The sequence below is a fragment of the Colias eurytheme genome, chromosome 8 (assembly GCF_061535395.1).
Source record: "Colias eurytheme isolate Ceu_HAF_F1 chromosome 8, ilColEury1 Martin Lab GWU primary, whole genome shotgun sequence".
Taxonomy (NCBI): domain Eukaryota; kingdom Metazoa; phylum Arthropoda; class Insecta; order Lepidoptera; family Pieridae; genus Colias; species Colias eurytheme.
The window spans coordinates 2,834,182-2,856,429 of NC_142987.1; the positions used below are offsets into that span (position 1 = coordinate 2,834,182).

Consider the following 22,248-nt stretch of genomic DNA (forward strand, 5'->3'; position numbering starts at 1 on the left):
ATCCATATAATTTCTGAAAAATGATACAGTATGCAAAAATGAATTAGCTCTCTAGCTATATTTATTACTAGCATTCCGCCCCGGCTTCGCCCGTGGTACATGTTTCGCAATAAAAGGTAGCCTATGTTCTTTCTCAGGGTCTAAAGGTTATCTGTGCCAAATTTCATCAAAATCGCTCCAGTAGTTTATGCGTGAAAACCATACATACATACAAACAAACCTTTCCTCTTTATAATATTAGTATAGACTAGCGGTGGTCCGCCCCGGCTTTGCCCGTGGTACATATTTCGCAATAAAAGGTAGCCTATGTTCTTTCTCAGGGTCTAAAGATTATCTGTGCCAAATTTCATCACAATCGGTCCAGTAGTTTATGCGTGAAAACCATACATACATACATACACACAAACCTTTCCTCTTTATAATATTAGTATAGATAGTATAGATGGGGAGGGTGTTTTATTAAAGTACCCAAACAAAAAAATTATGATGTTACAACTGGTATTTATTTATTTTTCTATAGTTAAATGCCAGCAAAAGTATTTTATTGACCACCTCCTTGAATCTACTTCTCTTCAAACTTTATGCTAATGTTCATACTTTTAAAAACTTGAATCATTTTCTTCAATAGGTATATATCACAAAAGAGAGCGTGCCTGCCCAGCACACGTGTCAGAAGTGAAACTTCTTTGGATGTCAGAAGTGAAAATTCAAAGATACCAAATCGTCGCCTTACTCCATGACGTGACAGTATTGCCATCACGCGACCTTGAAATTTTACCTTCAACGCGCCAAAAGAAGTTTCACTTCAAAAAATTTATATATATAGTAGTAAATTCTTATTTCTAGGTTTAATATATAATAATAATCATGTATGGTGCCATGACATGTACCAAAAATTGTTTCATGTACTAAGTTCCTGAGGCGACACAAATTGTTGTGATCCTATTGTGTAAGTTCAAATAATGTAACGCGAAGTACAAATAAAATATTTTGTATTGAATAGTTTTGTTATTATTCACCCTCATGCTGTGCCGCGCGGTTTCACCCGCATTGCTCCGCTCCTGTTAGTCTTAGCGAGGTAATAATATATAGCCTATGGCCTACCTCGATAAATGGGCTATCTAACACTGAAATAATTTTTCAAATCGGACTACTGTTCCTGATATTAGCGCGTTCAAACAAACAAACTCTTCTTTTCAAAACTTTATAATATTATTAGTATAGATAAGATGGTGAACTTCGTATCACCCGTTTTGTATTTCATGTTTCTCATTGAAACCTTACCTGGACTAAGAAAAATCTTGCAAGATCAAAATCAACAAACTTAACCTAGCCGTTCTCGAGTTTTTAGCAAGACAAATGAACAGCAATAATTGATCAAATATTAAGATTTCAGTTTAAACTTAGATAAATTGATAAATTATTTAACAATAACATAAAGAATGAACATTAATTTATTAGGAATTTGGATTAAATAAAAAACAATACATTTTTTTAATAATTTATTAGCATAATAGATTTTTTTATCTAACGAAGTCATATTTTCTGAATCCTTATTACTTCAGGACTACATAAGTAAACAATGGAACTGTGAAAAATGTGATAGTGATCATCGATTTTTTATAACAACACCTAATATAGTTTCAACTGTTTTCCGACTACAATATAGTTTCAAATGTTTTCCGAAAGCTGAAGTAGTCCTGTTTCTAAGTTCAATGACCTCTTATTTTTCCTAAACGTCTATACAATACAATTTACAGGTACCTAGTAAAAGGAGTTGAAGAAAAATCTAGCTTCTAAATTCAGTTTCTAATAAACTTTTGGCATTGAAAATGTATTTCACAAGCTTATTTGAATATTGTACTTGACTTACTGCGTACACACATATGCGAGTATGTTTATAAGGCTTTGTACTATTTTCTCTTTCGTCTCTTACAGATACATTATCACCCATTAATTAAATCCATTATTGCTTGGCTATTAACTTTCAAATAAATGACCTAATATACAGATTATATTGATAAACTCTCTACAAAACTGTCTAAATTTAGTTATACTTAGTTAAAATTGTACCTAAACAAAATTAGTGATATCACAGAAATCAATTTTCCAACAATCTGATATTCCAATTTTTATAATGACACCAATTTATTTAAAACAATAACAAAAAATAAAAACATTTTAGATATAACATTATAATTTTGAAGATTTTCAACAATTTTAACTATCAAATTTCCAAAAACAATTTTCTCTTAATAAAATTTTGTACACCTTTTAAAACATTTTTAATTTGTCCGACAGACAATAAATTCAAATTAAATCAACTGTTACACAACTAACGAGATAAAAACATTATTCCCAACATCCGTGCAAACAAATAAAATTAAATAACATAAATTCTCTTGGCATTATCATTTACTCCGTTCAGAAGTCCTCTATGGCAACTTGTCAGGAGGGCTCCAACGGTGGGGCGGGGGCTACCTGTACGGAGATTAGTTTAATTTATAATTACTGAGCTTTTTACCTTTTTATTTAATAAAAATAAAAATATTACAAGTGGAAAGTGGCTTCCATACGAATATTTAATAGATTCAGTAAGCTTTTGCGTCTTAAAAAGTGCTTTTGGTTTGATAGAAATTAATCCAAATTGTCCGAAGCTTTTTTATAATGAAAAGTATTTTTATGAAAATATTCTATTTGAATCATAAATAAAATTGTGTGACAATATATAACTCGTGTTTTGGACGAGTGTGAGTATGAAATATGGACCTGCGAGAGCGGCGGTGTGGTGGTCTCCTGGGACAGCTCGGCCTTGACGCGGCGCGCGATGTGCGAGCGCGTGTGCTTGCGCAAGTGGTCCTTGCGGTAGAAGCCCTTGCCGCACTCGTTGCACACGTGCCGCTTCTCGCCCGAGTGGATGATGAAGTGCAGCGTGAGTTGCTCCTTGCGCTTGAACGCCTTGAGGCACACGGAGCACACGTGCGGCCGCTCCGCGTTGTGCGACTGCTTGTGTCGCGTCAGGTGGTCCTTGCGCTTCAGCGCGGCGTTACAGATGTCGCAGATAAACCTGGAGGAACACAATATACTTAAAAAGTCTGCCTATAATCATAGACCTGCAAGGCATATATTGATTATAACACCATGCACATATTACATAGGTTAAGGCGAATGAATAAAGTGAATACCTAAGTTCCAGAAACTTGCTGTAATATTTTTTTATAGAATTTCTTTCGAGTGTTTTACCTCAGTGTAAACATTTAATCCGAGATTAATTAATATTCAGAACACATGAATATATAATATACTATTTCAATGTTTTGGCTCATTTTTAATTCAAAGTATAGAAGCTATATAAATAAATTATGTAATGAGATATGAATAACATACTTTCTTTCCATAGTATGTCCCACAAGATGCTGGTCAACCAGATCTCTCTCTGGATAGGCCATGTGACATTCAGGACAGCAGTATAGCGTACTACCATCTGAAAAAATCGTGAATTACATTGATATAAGACATAACTAAACACAAATTCAAATCATGAACGACCAAACAATACATAATAAATAATATTTCAAAACAACAACATTTCAAGTAGGTAAATAATTTAATAGCTACGAAATATAATAATTTATGTTTGAATTTAAGTATTTTTTTATGAAGAGAATTGTTACAATCCGTACATATTAAATTTAATTGCTGTGTTTCAAAATAATTTTACGAACTGCAGGCCGCTTTTAACAATTCAAATCGTTCAAATTTTGAAAAGACAGGAAATAAAATATTATATACGTTTCACTTTGCGGATGCTCACGCTCGCACATTAACAACTGCATTAACGAAAATATATGCGTCTCCTTCACAGAATACTTCTCGCTCGCACACTAGAAGCTGTACATTGCAATATATATATATCTCCCTCACCCAGAACCTCTCACTCGCACATTAACAACTGTAATAAGTGAAATATATGCATCTCGCTCACACCATACTTCTCGCTCGCACGTTAGAAACTGTACTAAGAAACATATGCATATCTCTCTCACACAGTACCTCTCACTCGCACATTAACAACTGTAGTAAGTGAAATATATGCATCTCGCTCACACCATACTTCTCGCTCGCACGTTAGAAACTGTACTAAGAAACATATGCATATCTCTCTCACACAGTACCTCTCACTCGCACTTTAGAAAATGTACTGAGTGACATATACACGTCTCGCTCTCACAATACTTCTCGCTCACACATCAGAAACTGTACTAATAAACATACACATGTCTCTCTCACACAGTGCCTCTCACTCACACTTTAGAAAATGTACTTATTGAAATATAGGCGTCTCGCTCTCGCAGGTTGTCTCACTCGCACATTAAGAACTGTACTGACTAGTACATATTTATCTCGCTCATAGAGTTTCTCTCACTCACACTTTAAAATTTAATAATAGAATTATTACATACATATTTAAATAGTTAAATACTATTTTTAATAGTACCTAAAGCAGTTGTAATCCGTATTTCCCCTGGCTTGGGTCGTGGTTTTTTCGTTGTTACTTCTTTCTTTTTTTTCTTCTTTCTGCCATTACTGTAGTACAATGTATTTGTTATGATTGGTGCCTCGTTGGTGTTCGTGCCTTGCGTGTGCGTGCTTACAGATGCGTTTATAGCTATCGTCGTGTTCTGTACAACGACGCTATTTTCGTTATTCGGCGAAATCTGTAACACAGTTATATAGACAAAACTTATTTTGATTATATAAGCTTGAATCTTGATAAAAAAATATGATTACCTATACCTATACAATGCTTAAAAAATATATTTACAGTAGGTATTTTGTATGAAAAATAGCTTCGTATGACTTGGCTTTAGTAACAATACGTCTTCTCCGTAATTAAAAATACAAAAAGTTTAAGTTTATAATAAATAGATTATAATCTAAATTTTAACTTATTAGATACGTATTCGTTAAATTAGAAAACGTAATAATTTTCTTTTTTCCGTCGATTATTACTACAACACAAACTACCTGTGCCAAAGTAGCGATAGCTGGTGCGGTAGTAGCAACGATAGTCGGCTGGTCGTCCCGCTTGTCGCCGGTGGAGTACTTGAGCAGGTGGTGCAGCGGCAGCGGCAGCGCGGCGAGGTAGTCCGCCACGCCGCTGCCGATCGTCTGCCACGTGGTGCCGTCACCCACGTCTCCTATACCTGGAAGATATAAAAACATGAGATATTTCAAGAATATAGACAGTATTCATGTCTATAGCGTTGCACTTATGGAAATTATCCAAGCTTAGACAGTTTAAAAATCAGAAATTGGAATCTGAACTATGATTTTTACTTATTTCTTTTGGCTGTAAATTTAAGTAAATTTTATTATTAAACGAAAATGATGATAACTATCCGTGATAAATCAATTGGAAGAACTTATGATAGGTGATAATTAGTTAAATTTCTCTGAAGTGTTTTCTTGCTTTTGCTCACAAGAACGCGTAACTTCCCTACATTTGAGCTGAACTTTTTGTCTTTAAAAGCATATAACGAAGAAAGCAACGTACTTATGAACTCAGCGGGCGCAGTGACAGTGCGATCCTGCCGGCCATCCTGCTTGAGCGCGCGGGCGAGAGCCGCGGCCTCCTTGGGCTCGTGCAGCACCACCAGCAGCTGCTGCGTGCCCTGCTGCAGCGGCGCCTGCGTCACTGCCGACATCGCACTACAGTCAACTATTAAACACCACTCTATTATTATGACTGTAAACACATAATAAATTTAATTTGAATATAATTATTTGAAAAGGAAAATATATAAGAAATAATAGTTTTGTACACTCAATTGATGTAATTTAGGTACGCAATGAATACGTTTATGAGTAGAGAAAATTAACAGTATCTTGTAAAAGAAACTACACCATATCGCCATAATTATGACTATTAGCAGCATAAATGTAATGAAAATAATATGTTACCCTGTTGCTGCATCATGGTGGCCATGATGTCGTGCTGCAGGTCGTCGCGGTAGTCCCGCTTGTCGCGCTCGCCCTTTAGCGGCTCTTCGGCCGGCACGTACTGCGTGCCATACGCGATGTTGCCCACGTTCACTGTGGACGACGACGTGATCGTCTGGTACTTCACTCCTATGGGACCACGCAAAAACAATAGGGTTATGTTATACATATATATGTTTTGTGTCTGTGAACATGAGGATGAATATAATTTGATTGTTTTTTTGTTAATGACGAGATCTGTTAACCGCAAAAGTTACGGTTTGACTATTTAAGCAGCTTTAATGTCCGAGTCGATTTTGCACAAATTCGGCACGATCTTTATACTTCGATACATTCCATTGAAAGCATGTATGTGCAGTTGACACGCGTAAACATAGAGTACATTAAAATGAATACTTGTATATTATAAAATAATAATATATGAGAGAGAGAGAGAGAGATAGAGCTCACCAGCGGGCATGGTGCCGATGCCGGTGAGGGTGACGGCGCCCTGCTGCGGCGCGCTCATGACCACGACGCTGTCGCCCTGGCGGAACTTCATGGCGTCGACGGGCAGGCCGGCGGCCGGCGCCACGGCGAACTGCACTCCGCCGGCCTGTGCCTGGTAGCGCGGCTCCTGCGCCACGCCGCCTGCCGACCCGCTGCTCTCGTAGCCGAACTTGGCCGCGAACTGCTGGATGGTGGGCAGCGCGGCCCCCGACGGGATGTGTCCCGTGAATGGAGCGAAATTCATTGCGGCACTCTGAAAACGCGAGCATCGTGAACGCAGCGTGCACTCGCGAAATAACACAAGAAGGGTGTTGCCCCATAGGGCGATCAACCCCCGCCATTCTGCCTCACCCCAATCGCATTTCTAAACGCTTTATTTTTACGCGCTCCCACACCATCGTTCGTCCCCACGACGCCCCAGGCGTTCGCAAGCTCGTGGCGGGTCGGTTGCGAAATAAGGTGGCATGCTTACCTTGCTGGGTCCCCGGTGGTGAATTTAAACATCGTTTTAATACTTGTTCATAGTTGTAATATCGTAGAACAGGGATGGCGGGGTGCGCGGCCGCGATGCGCAGAGCAGGGCGCAGGCGCGCGAAGGGCTCGGCCGCCCTCACTAGGCGAGGGGCTGCCTCCCGACACCAACGTGTGCGAGGGGTCTGCGGCTCGAGACGAGAACTCAATGGACGGTGAGGGGATGGGAAATAATGTCCACCCCTTGCTGTCATGCATGAGGTGGCTGCAACCCCGTGCCTGACCTATACTTGTAACTTAGCTTTCGTAAACAATGCGTGAACCAAATCGAAACTTATATCTATCTAAAAGCTGCGAAGTGCGAATTTGTACTTATAAAGTTACTTTATGTAAAAGCTAGCACTAACGTTTCGCAGCAAATAACTTTTATTTTGCGCTAACTCTAATAAATTAACAGTGCATTTACACTTGTTTTGGGACATAATAGTCACACTTTAACGTTCTCTGTTTTAATGAACGTTTTTGTGCTTTTAATAGAAATTACTAGTCAGCGATTTATACCTAATAATGCTGCTTTATTCGTTCATGTGCCTTATGCATAATAATTTGTTCGGGGCCCGTCATATTATTAAGTAATAAAGAAATATTTTTTAGACATCAGTTTACATTTTTAAACCTACTTTTCATAATAAACTACGTAAGGGGTCCTCTTACTTCGGAGCCCCGCGGGTTGATACGGCATATTACGCGGTAACGGTCTTCCTGTAGATGTAAATTTTTTTATGATTCAAAAAATCTACCTAGTTATATTTTGTAGTTTTTTTTTCAATTCTACAATATAAAAAAAAATTAAAAATAAAAAACAAATTTACTATTTTGGGTGAATTTTGGCATACTGAAAGTTTATATCTACAATTACAAAATACGTAAAGTTTTGTTTTTAATTTTCATTAAAGCATAAATTTTAATAGCGGTTAGGATACGAATACTTTTTCGCAAGTAATAATTAATATAATATGTACTTCAAATATGAGTACTAAAAAAATATCATATTACGGGCTAAGCTTACGGGGTATAGAAAATATGAAAGGTAAACAAATGAAAGACATGTTAAAAAATCAGTAACTTTATTCTTTAATCTCATCATTAATAAATAAGTTTTCATACAAAAAGTACAAAGTGAACTTAGTTAAGTCAAGTTCGACGCGCCTTAATATTATAATACTTGAAACTACGTAATTTTAAAATGAAGTAAAAAAATAATCTTAACTGGTAAACATATAAAGGTACTAAAATATTCGATTTCGGCAAATTTTGTAAAATCAATTCGACACTTTAAAATTAGTTCTAATGGAATTTCGCTAAAATAACTAACAAATTCTGATCTATTCAAGTACAACTAGTAACTACTCAATAATACTAAAATGTACAACTTATATTAGAGTAACGAGATATTTCAGTACGTTAGAGCACCTCCGGTCGTTAGTAAGAAGCGGTTACCTTACATCGAATTGTCATCCTAACTTATGCTAAGTACAAAAATATAATTCAAAATGAATATACACCGTGTTAAAGCTGTTTGTGATGATTTGTGTTGCATCGGCGCACGAGTCGGACCCGCGGCACACCCGGCGCTAGTTCGCAACATTTGGGAAGCCAAGCAACTCAATATTGGCTTATTAAAAGAAAGTTGCATTTAGCATGTAGGCAAGAAGTATTAGATTCATGATTTTGTATGACGTTCTCTCAAATAATTTTCTTGTAGAAATAAACACTTTGTGTGCGCTGAACTTCCTACCACTATTTATAAAACAATTTATTGTGATGATAACATTTAAAAATTAGGTGTTGTAAAATTGTTATAATAATGATAATTAATAATTATATACAAACGCAATCGTCAACATTAGCAACTTGAAGTGATATCACAGTAATATCCTATTATGTACACTTTACACAAAATGGAGAATACATGTGAGGTGTTTGTGGATCAAACGATATTTTTAACTAAAGAATACATGCAAGACATGTACAATATACAACAAACATGTACTTTGTAAAAAAAACTTGTAACATAATTTGCAAAATATTTTATAATCAATACATTCAGCCAGACGCTTAATAACCGAACTTGATTTAATATCTTATTATATTTAAAAATTCTTTCAGTTATTACTTAAACAGTGACGAAGGGCACCGAATAGGTATAAAATAAAATAAAAATCCATATCCAAAAGCAATCTTGTGACAAAACACTAAAATGGAATAAATGAACGACGCATGTGTTATGTTATCCTGCTGTACTTCAATGGTAAGAGCAAGTTTCAGGTATTTTAACCCTTTTAGAATTTCGACACAGAACTACGTTTTTAAGAAATTAAAAAAAAAATTAGCACTTCAACAATGATTTGCTTAAAGTGAAACTATAATAATGTAAAATTCGGGTAATTTTATTTATTTTATTCCTGTTTTCATTTGATTTCTTTTCTTTGTAGCTCTTAATGTATATTATATGGGCTCGATCGTTTAAAATAATAATTTGCCGAAGAAAAGGAAATTCTACAACAAAAAACTGTTTGGATCTAAGTGGACGGATAACTATTAGTACTATTATGGTTAATTTATTAAGCAATAAGGTTCAGGTAATTATTGGATAATTGTGCATGTTCTAGCAATTACACAATTATATAAACACTATGTTTAATTTACTATTAACTATATTTATTGCTTTCGATACGACTTACGCGAATACAGAAATACTTGCTCCGTTAAAAGGACTAAAGTAAAATAGCATTCAGACTATAAAAATCACTGGTATTATATAATATTATTGATCTTGATTTATCTTATTAATTCGATTGAATTTTTTTACTGTCAGAATTGACGATCCGAAAAGACTATCCATTAACAATTAATTTAACGACTTATAATCGATTAGATAAGCTTTTACCTTAAGCAATTTTTGACCAAATTGAAATGTATTCGTACGATAAAATTGGAATCGATTACAATAAAAATGTGTGTGATATGTCTAATATGAACTTGTGCGATGGCAAACAATCTACATTCTTACGACTACACGGTCAAGTAGGGCCATAGAAACGAACTATACATGATGGTCCCTCTTCACAATGGACAGCGTTGGCCCAACAAATGATTGTCGATATTTGCCGAATTTGTCGAATTAATAAACATCTACAATGACGGCCAATCATAGACATTTAGGTCCTCCATCGTGATTGCCTCTATTCGCCCAACGCTGCCCATTGTGTAGAGGGCACATGACAAACACTTTTACAAGTTCCGACATGTGCTCTCAATCTAAGTGATTCAAATCCGATAACTTATCTCTAAGTATGTACAAATAACTTATCAATTTTACACAAGTGTTCATGGTTTCGAAGGCTTAACAATTAATTAATTTTATAAAGAGAACTATACTAATTGGAGTATTTATTTTGTCCTTAAAGCGATTTCATTTCAACTTGTATTACCGTGACATTTCGTCGGTGGTTGTTGATTAAGATTTGTTTCCCCGTTTGGGAATTACGGAGGATTTTTGCAGACTCTTTTCATAAGAGAAAAGCAAGTAATTTAATGATAGGTAGTGGGTATTCCGACGAGTAGTGCGTGTGTATCCCGTTATGTGCAAGCGATGTTGCCGCTCGCGCCGACGTTGTCATTTTCGCTGTCTATTATATCTGCAAAGGAAAATATAGTTTAGAATATTTAGCTAATAATTGTTGTTGTTTACAATAAATAAATTATTTGCTTTGCAACGCTGTCATAATGCTAAAAAGATATATTAAAATGAATTCGTAACGCCCCACAAAACAAATTCGTTTATATCGTTTATGTTTATCTCTCTATCGTGTCAAACATGCAGCACAATTCCATAAAAAACGAATCACTACTATTTTATTTAGTACTAGCGGTCCGCCCCGGCCTCGCCCGTGGGACATATTTCGCAATAAAAGGTAGCCTATGTTCTTTCTCAGGGTCTGAAGATTATTTGTGCCAAATTTCATCAAAATCGGCCCAGTAGTTTATACGTGAAAACCATACATACATACAAACCTTTCCTCTTTATAATATTAGTATAGATAGTATAAATTAACTAACCACCAGTGGCATCCAAGTGTCACGTGTGTTGCGCGAGCAGCGCGTCGAGCTGCGACTCGCTGCTGGTGGCCCCGGAGCCCGAGCCGGGGCCCCCGGCGCCCCCGGAGCCCCCAGCGCTCGGGCTCGGGGCCCCGCGGGCCTGCGCCGCCGCCAGCGACGACATCACGTGCTGCGGGATGTTTATTTGTACTGGCACTTGCATGTTCGAGCTGGTGGGCACCTGGAGAACGTCATTTCATTAGTTATGTTATAATAAAGTATTAGTATTATTTTACTAATTTGTGAAAAAAGTAAGATAATAATTATTAGTATATCTACAAAATCATCATCTTCACTGGTCACTCTTTTTCAACAATATAGATTGTGAAGGTGGTGATTATTTATGCATATTTCAAATTACTCTCGTTAAAGAAGATGATAATCTATTGAAAAACTTAAATAACTGACAATTTCATAATAATGTTATATGTACTAACGTGTATAGTGATCTCCGGCAAGAGCGTGTGGTTGGCGGGCGGCTGGGTTGCGGGCTTGAGGTCGAAGGGCTCGCTGCTAGCCTCGTCCCGGGCGCGCTTGGTCTCGTGCGAGCGCGTGTGCTTGCGCAAGTGGTCCTTGCGGTAGAAGCCCTTGCCGCACTCGCCGCACAGCTCGCTCTTGACGCCCGAGTGGATGACCACGTGCAGGTTGAGGTGCTCGCGCCGCTTGAAGCCCTTGCCGCACACGCCGCACACGTAGGGCCGCTCGGGGTTGTGGCCCAGCTTGTGCCGCTCGAGGTGCTCCTTGCGCTTGAGGCCGGCGCCGCAGATGCCGCAGATGAAGCGGCGCTCGATCTTGTGCACGGCGAGGTGGCTCTCGAGCTGCTCCTTGTCGGGGTAGGCCAGCTGGCACTCGGGGCAGCAGAAGATGGGCGAGCCGTCGGCGGCCGTGGCGATGATCACCTGCCCGGGCTTGGGCCGCGCCGCGCCACTCGCCTTCTTCTTGTACTTCTTCTTCTTCTTCGCGCCGCCCGACCCCGCGCCGCCGACTGAACACATATATTCATATTAAGCATGGCAAATATTTTCCTGATATTTATACTTTACTAGCGGTCCGCCCCGGCTTCACCCGTGGTACATATTTACTTTTTCTCTCCATAAGAACCAGTCTCGTACTTCAAGAAATATAATAAAAAAAGAGTTATCGAAATCGGTCCACCAGTTGATGCGTAATGCCGTGACCAAGGGAAATAGGGATTCATTTTTATATATAGAGATGTAACTAGCTTGTCTTGTTTATAATATGTTAAGCAGTGGCAGATTTGTATAGGTTGGCACACGTAAAAGTAAGTATTGCAAATGCGCCACTAATGTCAACATAGTCAACACTAATTTTGTAATTTAGCCACTAAACAAATGTTTCATATACAAAATACCATCTGTTATTTACTGTATTAATTAATTACTCTCCTCAACTAACAATTGAACCATCGCTTTTATAATAAAAAAATACCTTCTTCCATGGAAACATCAGTATTATCCTTCTTATCTTCCGCCTGAATGTTGATGGGAGTGAGTTCCACCTCGATGCTCTCCATCTTTTTAGCATCAGCAGGATTAAGCCGTAAGAACTGCTGCAGCGATACGGGCAGCGCTTGGGTTTGCTGCAATATCATTTGTTACTTGTAAGAAACATAAAATGTGGTTTCTATTGTGAGTTTACAAAACGTTATATTTTCGGATATTAAGCCATGTTTAAGTGCATTTTAAATACGTATTTTTTATTATTGCGGTGATGAATTCGGATAGAAATCATCACACCTTGACATTATTGAATATCTTATTTAATTGAATTTGTATGTTTGGGAAATATATAATTTTACCAGTTAACTCAAATTTAACATACTGTTAGTGTCATTCAATCGGCATGAACTAGTGATGAAATAAAAATAAGTTCATATTATTTTATAGTGTTACTAGATTTCCGCCCGCGGCTTCGCCCGCGTTTTCAAAGGAAAACCCGCATAGTTCGCGTTCCCGTGGGATTTCCGGGATAAAACCTTATGTGTTAATCCAAGTTACCCTCTATATGTGTGCTAAATTTCATTGTAATCGGTTCAGTAGTTTTTACGTGAAAGAGTAACAAACATCCATACATCCATACTTACAAACTTTCGCCTTTATAATAGTACTAGCTTTCCGCCCGCGGCTTCGCCCGCGTTTTCAGAGAAAACCCCGCATAGTTCCCTTTCCCGTGGGATTTCCGGGATAAAACCTATCCTATCTCTCAAGTTGAATCGAACTGCACATGGTGTGCGAATTTTATTATAATCGGTTAAGTGGTTTAGGGGTCCATTGAGGACAAACATTGTGACACGAGATTTATATATATTAAGATTAAGATAAATGGTTACTTGTGGAGGCAGCGTGTTGAGATACTTGACGAGGTCCTGCTGCGAGCTGGACAGCTGCCACGGCATGCCGTCGCTGTTCTCTGTGCCTTGCGAGTCCTCCTGCTCACAAACATAATAATATTAATTAGTTATGAACGAATATAATACTTAAAATTAAATCATTGAAATTGATATCCATTGCAATAACACACTTATAATTTCGTAAATAATTTTAAATTGCACTATGACTAGATATTCTTGTAGTGTTTTAGTACAAATATTAAATTTTAAATGTATGTAGTTGACGGTTTGTATACATTTTCATGCCGCCTGTGTATGAAATGAAATGAATGAATGAAAAATACTTTATTGCACACATAATACAGGATTATAAACTAAGAACCATACAAGTAACAACATGTACAGAGGGCGGTCTTATCGCTGTAAGCGATTTCTGCCAGACAACCCGAAAATTTAGAAGGATTACATTTATGGTGGTGGTGCATTACAAACTTAAAATTTTGATTTGAACTAAAAGAAAATGAATAATAAATAAATATAAAATATAATTATAACCCAAAGAATAAATATACATAAATAATAAATCTATAAATAAAAACATCATAATATATATATTATATATAAATATATACATACAAAATATATATACATACAAAATATATATACATACATACATACATACATGTGAAACTATAAAAATTATGGGCAAGGAATAAATTGAATTAATTAAAATAGGTAGTTATAATACATATATTAAGATTACAATTGCGATAAATATTGCTTTAATGCATTTTTGAACACAGTTATTGACTGAGCACGTCTTATCGATTCTGGAATAGAGTTCCAAAGGTTGATTGCAGTCACAGTGAAGGAAGAATGGAAGAAATTGGATCTGTGGGTAGGGATGCTTAAGGTAAGTAGATTAGAGGAACGTAGGGTAAGGCTATTTTCACCGAGGAATTTAAAATTTGTGTATGTATTAACCTATAAAAATAAATGAACAAAGACTTAAATTTGATACAATAATGATCATCGGGACACAAACTCACATCATCATTGTCCTCACACTCCTCCTCCTTGATGATGATGTCAGCCACATCATTATTGTTGTTATTATTCGTCGTGTTGTTGTTCATCACCTGCTTCACGTCCTCACCGTTGCTTATCACTATTTGTTGGTTTTGAGTTATGAACACCTGTAATACATAATTATTAAAGTTTATAAAAACTGTTTGATGAAAATAAGATTTCATTTAGGCTTTTAACATTCTTATTAGTATAAAATATTATCAGCTTGCAGACCTGTTTAGTTAAGATTATAAGTCACAATGTTTTACAAAAATCTACAGGCTGAATATAAAAAATGCTCAAAAGGCTAAGTCAAGTTAATCGTTTAGTGAAATAAATGTATAAAAGCTATACCTGATGCTGCATAGGCTGCTGCGCCTGGTCCTTATTATCCTGGCTCTGCATCAACTGCTGCATGTCTTGCGGAATGGCGGTAACCATCTGCAAGCCTGGCGGAACACCAGATTATTAGCAACACAATCGATCTTTTAACGTGATAACGTTTTTTAAATCGTTTTAGTCGGGTGACATGTTCAGAAACTTGTGTCACACCAAAACCTCACGAGCGCGATCGCAGGTATAACGAGAGAGAGACGGACCGATCTCCCGTCTCATCTCGAGCGCTGCCACCAATAAGAAGTTATCACGTAAACATCTCGATCGTAAACCTACTTTACAAACAACCAATTTTTTATCAGGTTATATAGGAGTACCTACTTTCTACTTTTAATTTTATTAGGTTAATGCTAGGACACTAAACAGTACGGATAAACATTGAATGAATTCAAGTGAAATATGAGCATGGTAAATTAAAAAGTACATATTATATACAATAGGAGGATACACTATTGGAGAATCTGGACAATGTTTTAGTTAAAACACATCAATACAAAACACAACACAACATTGTAAATGGTATGGTTTCGTTAAGTGCTATTAATAATTGTGACTACATTCATCATCATATTTGTTTCCACTACATGGAACAAGTGCTGGTAGCAAGAATCAAAATAACATTTTTGAAGACGAAAAAATATTTGTATATTTGTCAGTGGGTTTAGTTGTAATATTTACACATATACTTTTAAATTTAAATAATTGATAATGTAGTAGTGATAAATATAAAACATAATCAAGCAAAATGCATATTTAACATGTATGACAGTGAAATACATGCAGTTAGCATTTCACTACAAACAAATAACATACACAGTTATATACAACACATACACAATTAACATGAAGTTAATTTATTCACCTGGTCTTATCCTGAATGTACCTGAACAATGGAATAAAGGGGTTACATTTTATTTTTATTAACTACTACTTGTTACTTTTAAAAAGTATAAACAATTAATATAGTTAAGGTATAGATTAAATAACAGTTTAGTCAAGCATGATATACACTTCAGTCTACATAACACAATATTCTTCATATATAATATTATAAAGCTTAAAGTACTTTGTTATTTATATACATTCCAGCCAATTCAATATTAGCACCGCAAAGTGAAGCATTTATCATTATATAATATACATAAATTTAACAATTCATATAAAATATACATTAATTACAGTAATATAAAAATATTTTGCAATAATAAAATGAAATGAAAGACCTAATTATTTGACATAAAAGATTAGTTGTTAATGATAAAACACAACAACAAACCTTCAGGTAATGAATTTCCCAGTAGTTGGATGCCATCATTTGCTTCAGGCGAGTATGCTACTGTAAGTACTGTGCCACCTGGAGACAATAATAATTACAAAAATATATTTAGTTAATATAAAATTATATATACTACGTACTTTCAAATTAAGAATTTAAGTCTTGTTGATTTTGATTCAATACATCATGTTTAGATTTTTTCCTTTTATTTCTCTTACCTATGTCTCAATAAGGAATATTTACGAGCACCACTTTATAGTTTACTAGCTGCTCCGCGCGGTTTCACCCCCGTGGCTCCACTCCTGTTGCCCGTAGCGTGATGAAATATAGCCTATAACCTTCCTCGATAAATGGGCTATCTAACACCGAAAGAATTTTTCAAATAGGACCAGTAGTTCCCGAGATTAGTGCGTTCAAACAAACAAACAAACAAACTCTTCAGCTTTATAATATTAGTATAGATACACAAAAAAGTCCACTAAGCAATCTAAATAAGATTCTTCAATTTACATTAAATTAAAATTTATATTTAAATTAAAATTTTCACAAGAAAATGAATCTATTCACAAAGGAATTGGTATAATTTTAAATAATTAAATCAGCTGTAATGGCTTACCTTGCTGAAAACCTTGTATAGGGATTTGCATCTGATATTTAGGTTGTTGTTGCTGTATTAAGTTTGGACTTAACACCTGTATCTGCACTGTTGGTTGAGGGTCACCTAAAAACAAAAAATAAAATTTATACATATAATATACACTTTATACATAAAAACCAATATACAAAGGTAAGGAGCATGTAACTACATGAACATTTTTTTAAAATTGCAAACAGATCTAAGAGCTTAACTAATAAGGTTCTTTCGAACACAGTTAAATGACTGGAGGAAGCACATAGGTCATTGACCTTTGACATCTGTGAAGATGTTCAAAGATGGTGGAAATACTTCTAAAAGTAGTGATATTAAGTAGTGAAGTAGTAAATATTATTGAATCTGAAATCTGAGTCTCAAATTATTAAATAGTTCACTTAGCAAATACATGAATTTGAATGTGAATTGTTGCATTATAGGTTTTTAATGACAGATAGATATACCTGGTTTAGCACCAGGCAGGGCTATGGGCACGGATATGATCTGTGGTGTGGCCTGCAGCGCCGAGCCGTCCAGTGTGCGGAGGTACTGCACACCCTCGCCCATGTTCCCTCCACCTACCATACCAACTACCTGGAAACATTTAAAAGATCATATAATAGACTAGCTTCCGCCCACGACTTCGTACGTGCATCCCCGTTTTTCCCCGTTCCCGCAAGAATTTCGGGAAATCCTTTCTTAGCGGATGCCTATGTCCTAACATCTACCTGCATGCCAAATTTCAGCCCGATACGTCCAGTGGTTTGGGCTGTGCGTTGATAGATCACTATATCAGTCACCCTTTGAGTTTTAATAGTATAGATATAGATGAGTTGTGCTTTGTGTACGAAAAGTATTTATTTATGTACAAGTAGTGTGTTTATTCTTAGATGTTGGATAACTCTTGCCATTGTTTGTCTAGTGAAAGTTCATTACATTCATGTTTATGTGATTTTCCACTAGATATATTTATATGTCTAGCTCAATATACAAATGTATAATTATATTATGTATTAAGTAATTGTTAAATATAAGTTCTGCATAAGTTATTTTTTCATGCATAGACAAAGCACAAAAAAAATTGGCGTTTTAATATAATCTATTTGTGTGACACAAACTTATTGGTATACAGTTTTTTTTTAATACTCTAATTTTATAGATACTGCAATTCAAAATATACCTGATAAACTACTCTGTAATATCAACCATTTTAGTAACAAGGTAATTGGCTAATACCTGAGATAGCTGTGATCCATTATTAGTATTTTGTTGTAACTTTGTGACGGGCAACTGTCCGTTTGTGGTCACAAAGTGTGTACCAGCCCCCATGGCTGAGAATGCTGCAAAATTCATCTCCGAGTCTTCCTCACTGGTGGATTGAGAAATAAAAATTTACAGTATTAAAGAAATTGATAAGACCTATTGAATTCAAGTTACATAATATTGCATTATTGTAGTAACCAAATTAATAATAGTCATATCTAAACATATAATATATATTCAAGTATTAACTTTGAAATAGATGATGCGTTGATATAAAAAAATACACTAGTTTTCTATTATAATACATAATACTAACAAAGTAAATTCAATTATTTCTACAAACAATTTCCATCGACCCTAATAACAAAATAATTAGCATCATATTCAAGAAAAAGTTGTATAAATGCTACAAAGAATATTTGCATACCAAGAGGCATCATCTTGTGTAGGCATTTTCTGCATATCACACATAATGCATCCAATTATGAGCCGCCGTAGCGGGAGGAGAAAAATAATAAGCTGTGTCCCACTTGTCTGCTTCACAAAGTGTACCCCCACGAGAATATCCCACCACTAGCACACAGGGATCACACTGGGATCCATGGTAGGGCACACACCACTGCTGACTACCAAACTATACACACTGGAGCCGAAACGACGGTGAATGGCGAAAGATCATCGCGAGAATACGAAAGTGGGTTAAAGAAAGTTTTTGTACGAGCTCAATACTCAACCGGTTGGCTAGTTAGTTATACGCACACAGTTGGACTGTATATGTTCAAGCTAACATGATCCTCACTTTCTCTTTGCTGTACTTTCACAAGGCGTAGTGAGGTGTGGTTGTGGTTCAATAAATGTAGGAAGCGTGGAGTTGAGTAATCTTGTTACATGTATACATGTTTATTAAGCTAATTTTTTGCATACATTCAATTTGTATTGTTTTTATATCAGTATAAAAAATATGTTCATGTAGATGAATTTGTCAAAATATTATTTCTCTATAAATAGTAGAATGATATTAAATATGTATTCATATTTTATTCTGCAAAGTGAAAGGATCAACCAATATTGTTACATTGTAAACTTAGGTTTGACTAGAATGTGTTTTGACCTTGTATTAAAATTTTGAGAACTTTATAAAATATTAATATGTATTATCAAACATAATAACAATGTTTAAATTCAAGGTTTCACTACAAATTTTTATATAGGTACAGGGTTTTAAATATAAGGAAAGCACAGGAAATATGTGCAAAACACAATATTAAAGTGGATATAGACAAAGAAAAAGTGTGAATGGGCAATAAGTTACGCAATTACATTGACATGTTAAAACTCTCAATATAAATTTTTAATTCAGAAGTTTTGTTTTGGTTCACATGGTGGTGGGCGGATCATTTTGATACAAGGTCATTCACCCCTACCAACCTACCAATTCCTTTGGCCCGATTGAGTATCCATCACGACACGCATCCCCACCAAGATGCGGGATCCCCTCCATATGCCTACGATAAACCAAATCGCACTCCCGCTCCCGACTCCTTCCACCACCGCCAGGGAAATCGCGAGAGGAGGGGTTGTGCGGCCCTCTCGGTCTCGCGCGGCACTCTCGCGGTAACATTCAGGGACGGCCACGCGCCCCGTCTAACGGTATAACAATGTACCGCTTTCGAAATAAGGTCACGGATATTCACACGATAAACATATAACATTATCAAACTACATACCTTGTACTACAAAAATCGAGATCTCAAAATCGTTTAATATCCATAAATTTTAATACCACTGTGCATCAAAGTATCACTAAAATTCACGTAAACATCATTCCCTCTCTTTACAACAAATGTACGTCGCCATACTGTTTTATTTACACAAACTTATCACCAGATGGCGTTTGCAGCATTTTGTACGCGAAATGTCATTGTTGAATGAACCAAAATTAACGATTATTACCAAAAGATCTACTTAATTATTTAATAACATTTATGTTTATACTCGTACATACTATTATCTTAATTATAAATGTATTTATGCTTAGATTTTCACCTTAGATTAATGAATAGGTTATTCTTGTAGCTGTATCAGTAGTCTATCTAATATCTTATTATTTTTCAATATTTGTGTTAGTAGATATTGCGTGATATACAGATATAGACCTATAGACCCAGATAAATACCTAGTAACAAAAATCAGTTTATTCTCTTCCTTCCAAGCATAATAACATTATACTCTTTGATATGACCTATGTTATAAAAATTAACAAGTTCATTTTATGAAATAGAGCACTGAATAATAACTAGTAGCTAGTTGACTATAGTTAAAGTCACAGGTTAAAGTTATGTAAATAGGTACATATCTTCTTATATATAAAAATAAATCGCAAAATGTGTTGGTAAGCGCATAACTCAAGAACGGCTGAACCGATTTCGATAATTCTTTTTTTATTATATTCCTTGAATTACGAGGATGGTTTTTATGTAGAGAAAACGTAAATATGTACCACGGGCGAAGCCGGGGCGGACCGCTAGTGTCAAATAAAACACTCAACAACATAGTTCTAACATAATTTAATGTTACAATTAATAATACATACTAGAAATAACAAATACAGGTACCAAACTTACAAATAATTAGTATAATAATTTAGTATTAAAATGGAAATTGTTGCCCTGTTCTTTGTATTCTTTCTAAATGCAATTCAAACAATAATTTGTTCTCATGATAATAATTGCTTTCAGAAGAATTGAGTCCAGGATCATAACTTGGCCGTCTGTCTGAATCAGTTGATGAGCCTGGAGAAGGAATGCAATTATCACCATGAATTGTATGACTAGATTCAAGTGAAGTTTGAGATAGAAGGTTTGAATTTGCCAGATTGTTGTTTATATGCAAATTATTAATTCTTTTAGACAAAGGCATAAATTCGCAGGCTTCATCCTCACGCGATCTTTTCCTGTAAGAATTGAACATTAATTTTAAATTTAAGCCATTTCTAAAGATTTATACAGTTTGTTTATATATTTTAAAAACATTTTGTACCTATTTTCTGTCATACTTCTGGTCATAAAGTTTCCATTACTTGTTAAATACGTATTCCAATATAATGTGGATTCCTTTTCAAAGGTCATCTGTTCCTTATACAATATTTCTCTATAGATAGCTGAAGAAAAGAAATCTGTTTTGATATAAATAGAATAGAAATGAAATTTATAGCGTGCACTGCTTTGTATATTAATTTTTGACAGATCACAATATGACAGATGAAACATGACATGTATATTATGAAGAGACAGCTGTTTTTAGTTTTTGCTAATGGCACGATATTTTAAACGAAATAAAACATATTCAACCTCTTTTTATTTAATCATTTATATTTTGTTTTTTATAAGTTGTTAAGTCGATAACGTAATAATAATTACAATAAACAATTTTTTGACTAACTTTAAGTTGCGCCTTTGAAAATTTCGCAAGATGTCGCTGCTTAAAATAAATAATATTCATCTATAGCTAAAATCTCCAAAGATCAAATTGTATATGCTTCTGTGATGTTCAACAGTGATGATGGTTGCTATTGTAAATTAAATTTATAAATTTACTAAACATAATTTGTTATACTAATAATATGTTAGAGTTATATCAAACTGGGGTGACTAACGTCAAATGCAAACGGATCAAAAACTTTCAGGTAGATACAATTTCTTCCTTTTTAATTCTATTAAACTTACGTAAACATTTCGGAATGCTTCACATCTCTCATAGGTAGGTGCTTAAATATCTTAGTCCTTAGATTCTAAATATTACGTTACTCTATATTCCAAAATTTCCACTAGAGTTCGCTAGTGTGTCTTGTGAATCTGTTGCAGTGTAGAGGATCTGAGTTTCAAATCCTAACGACTAAAATATAAATTATATTTGGAAATTGGAACTACACTACAAAAATAATGTTGTTATTACGTCCGCGTCGGTACAGTGAACATAATGATTATTTTAATAAATATTAAATATGTGGGAATTCAAAAATTAAAATATGAAGTGGTTCCTTCTTGTCGAGGTATGTTAAGTATATTTATTCAGACATTCCTTATTTTCAAACACCTAAGTCCCTAATCTGTACCTTTATTGATTTAGATAATAGGATAC

General features: G+C 35.3%; 3 protein-coding genes across 6 annotated transcripts; all 3 read right to left on the reverse strand.

Annotated features, from left to right (window-relative positions):
* Window positions 1-1,559: 1,559 nt before the first annotated feature.
* On the reverse strand, window positions 1,560-6,741 carry LOC149906356 (uncharacterized). Its single transcript, XM_090104534.1, has 8 exons — window positions 6,454-6,741; window positions 5,965-6,132; window positions 5,558-5,722; window positions 5,029-5,207; window positions 4,499-4,718; window positions 3,388-3,484; window positions 2,770-3,067; window positions 1,560-2,481 (listed from the first exon to the last, which is right to left on the reverse strand). The coding sequence occupies exons 1-8, from the start codon at window positions 6,734-6,736 to the stop codon at window positions 2,449-2,451; spliced, it is 1,443 nt and encodes a 480-aa protein (XP_089960660.1). The 5' UTR covers window positions 6,737-6,741; the 3' UTR covers window positions 1,560-2,448.
* Window positions 6,742-8,073: 1,332 nt separating this feature from the next.
* Window positions 8,074-19,972, reverse strand: LOC149906357 (uncharacterized). Of its 4 annotated transcripts, none has more exons than XM_090104399.1 (12): window positions 19,836-19,972; window positions 18,082-18,214; window positions 17,310-17,439; window positions 16,831-16,935; window positions 16,215-16,292; window positions 14,897-14,991; window positions 14,524-14,670; window positions 13,475-13,573; window positions 12,574-12,724; window positions 11,562-12,109; window positions 11,086-11,305; window positions 8,074-10,664 (listed from the first exon to the last, which is right to left on the reverse strand). In XM_090104399.1, the coding sequence occupies exons 2-11, from the start codon at window positions 18,196-18,198 to the stop codon at window positions 11,105-11,107; spliced, it is 1,671 nt and encodes a 556-aa protein (XP_089960525.1). In that variant the 5' UTR covers window positions 18,199-18,214; window positions 19,836-19,972; the 3' UTR covers window positions 8,074-10,664; window positions 11,086-11,104. The 4 variants fall into 4 exon arrangements, with proteins under 4 accessions (XP_089960525.1, XP_089960524.1, XP_089960522.1 ...); XM_090104398.1 differs by lacking the exon at window positions 19,836-19,972 and adding an exon at window positions 19,541-19,688; XM_090104396.1 differs by lacking the exon at window positions 19,836-19,972 and adding an exon at window positions 18,536-19,042 and having other exon boundaries at window positions 11,089-11,305.
* Window positions 19,973-20,660: 688 nt separating this feature from the next.
* Window positions 20,661-21,354, reverse strand: LOC149906358 (uncharacterized). The gene is made up of 2 exons (XM_090104840.1): window positions 21,148-21,354; window positions 20,661-21,061 (listed from the first exon to the last, which is right to left on the reverse strand). The coding sequence occupies exons 1-2, from the start codon at window positions 21,234-21,236 to the stop codon at window positions 20,758-20,760; spliced, it is 393 nt and encodes a 130-aa protein (XP_089960966.1). The 5' UTR covers window positions 21,237-21,354; the 3' UTR covers window positions 20,661-20,757.
* Window positions 21,355-22,248: the final 894 nt, after the last annotated feature.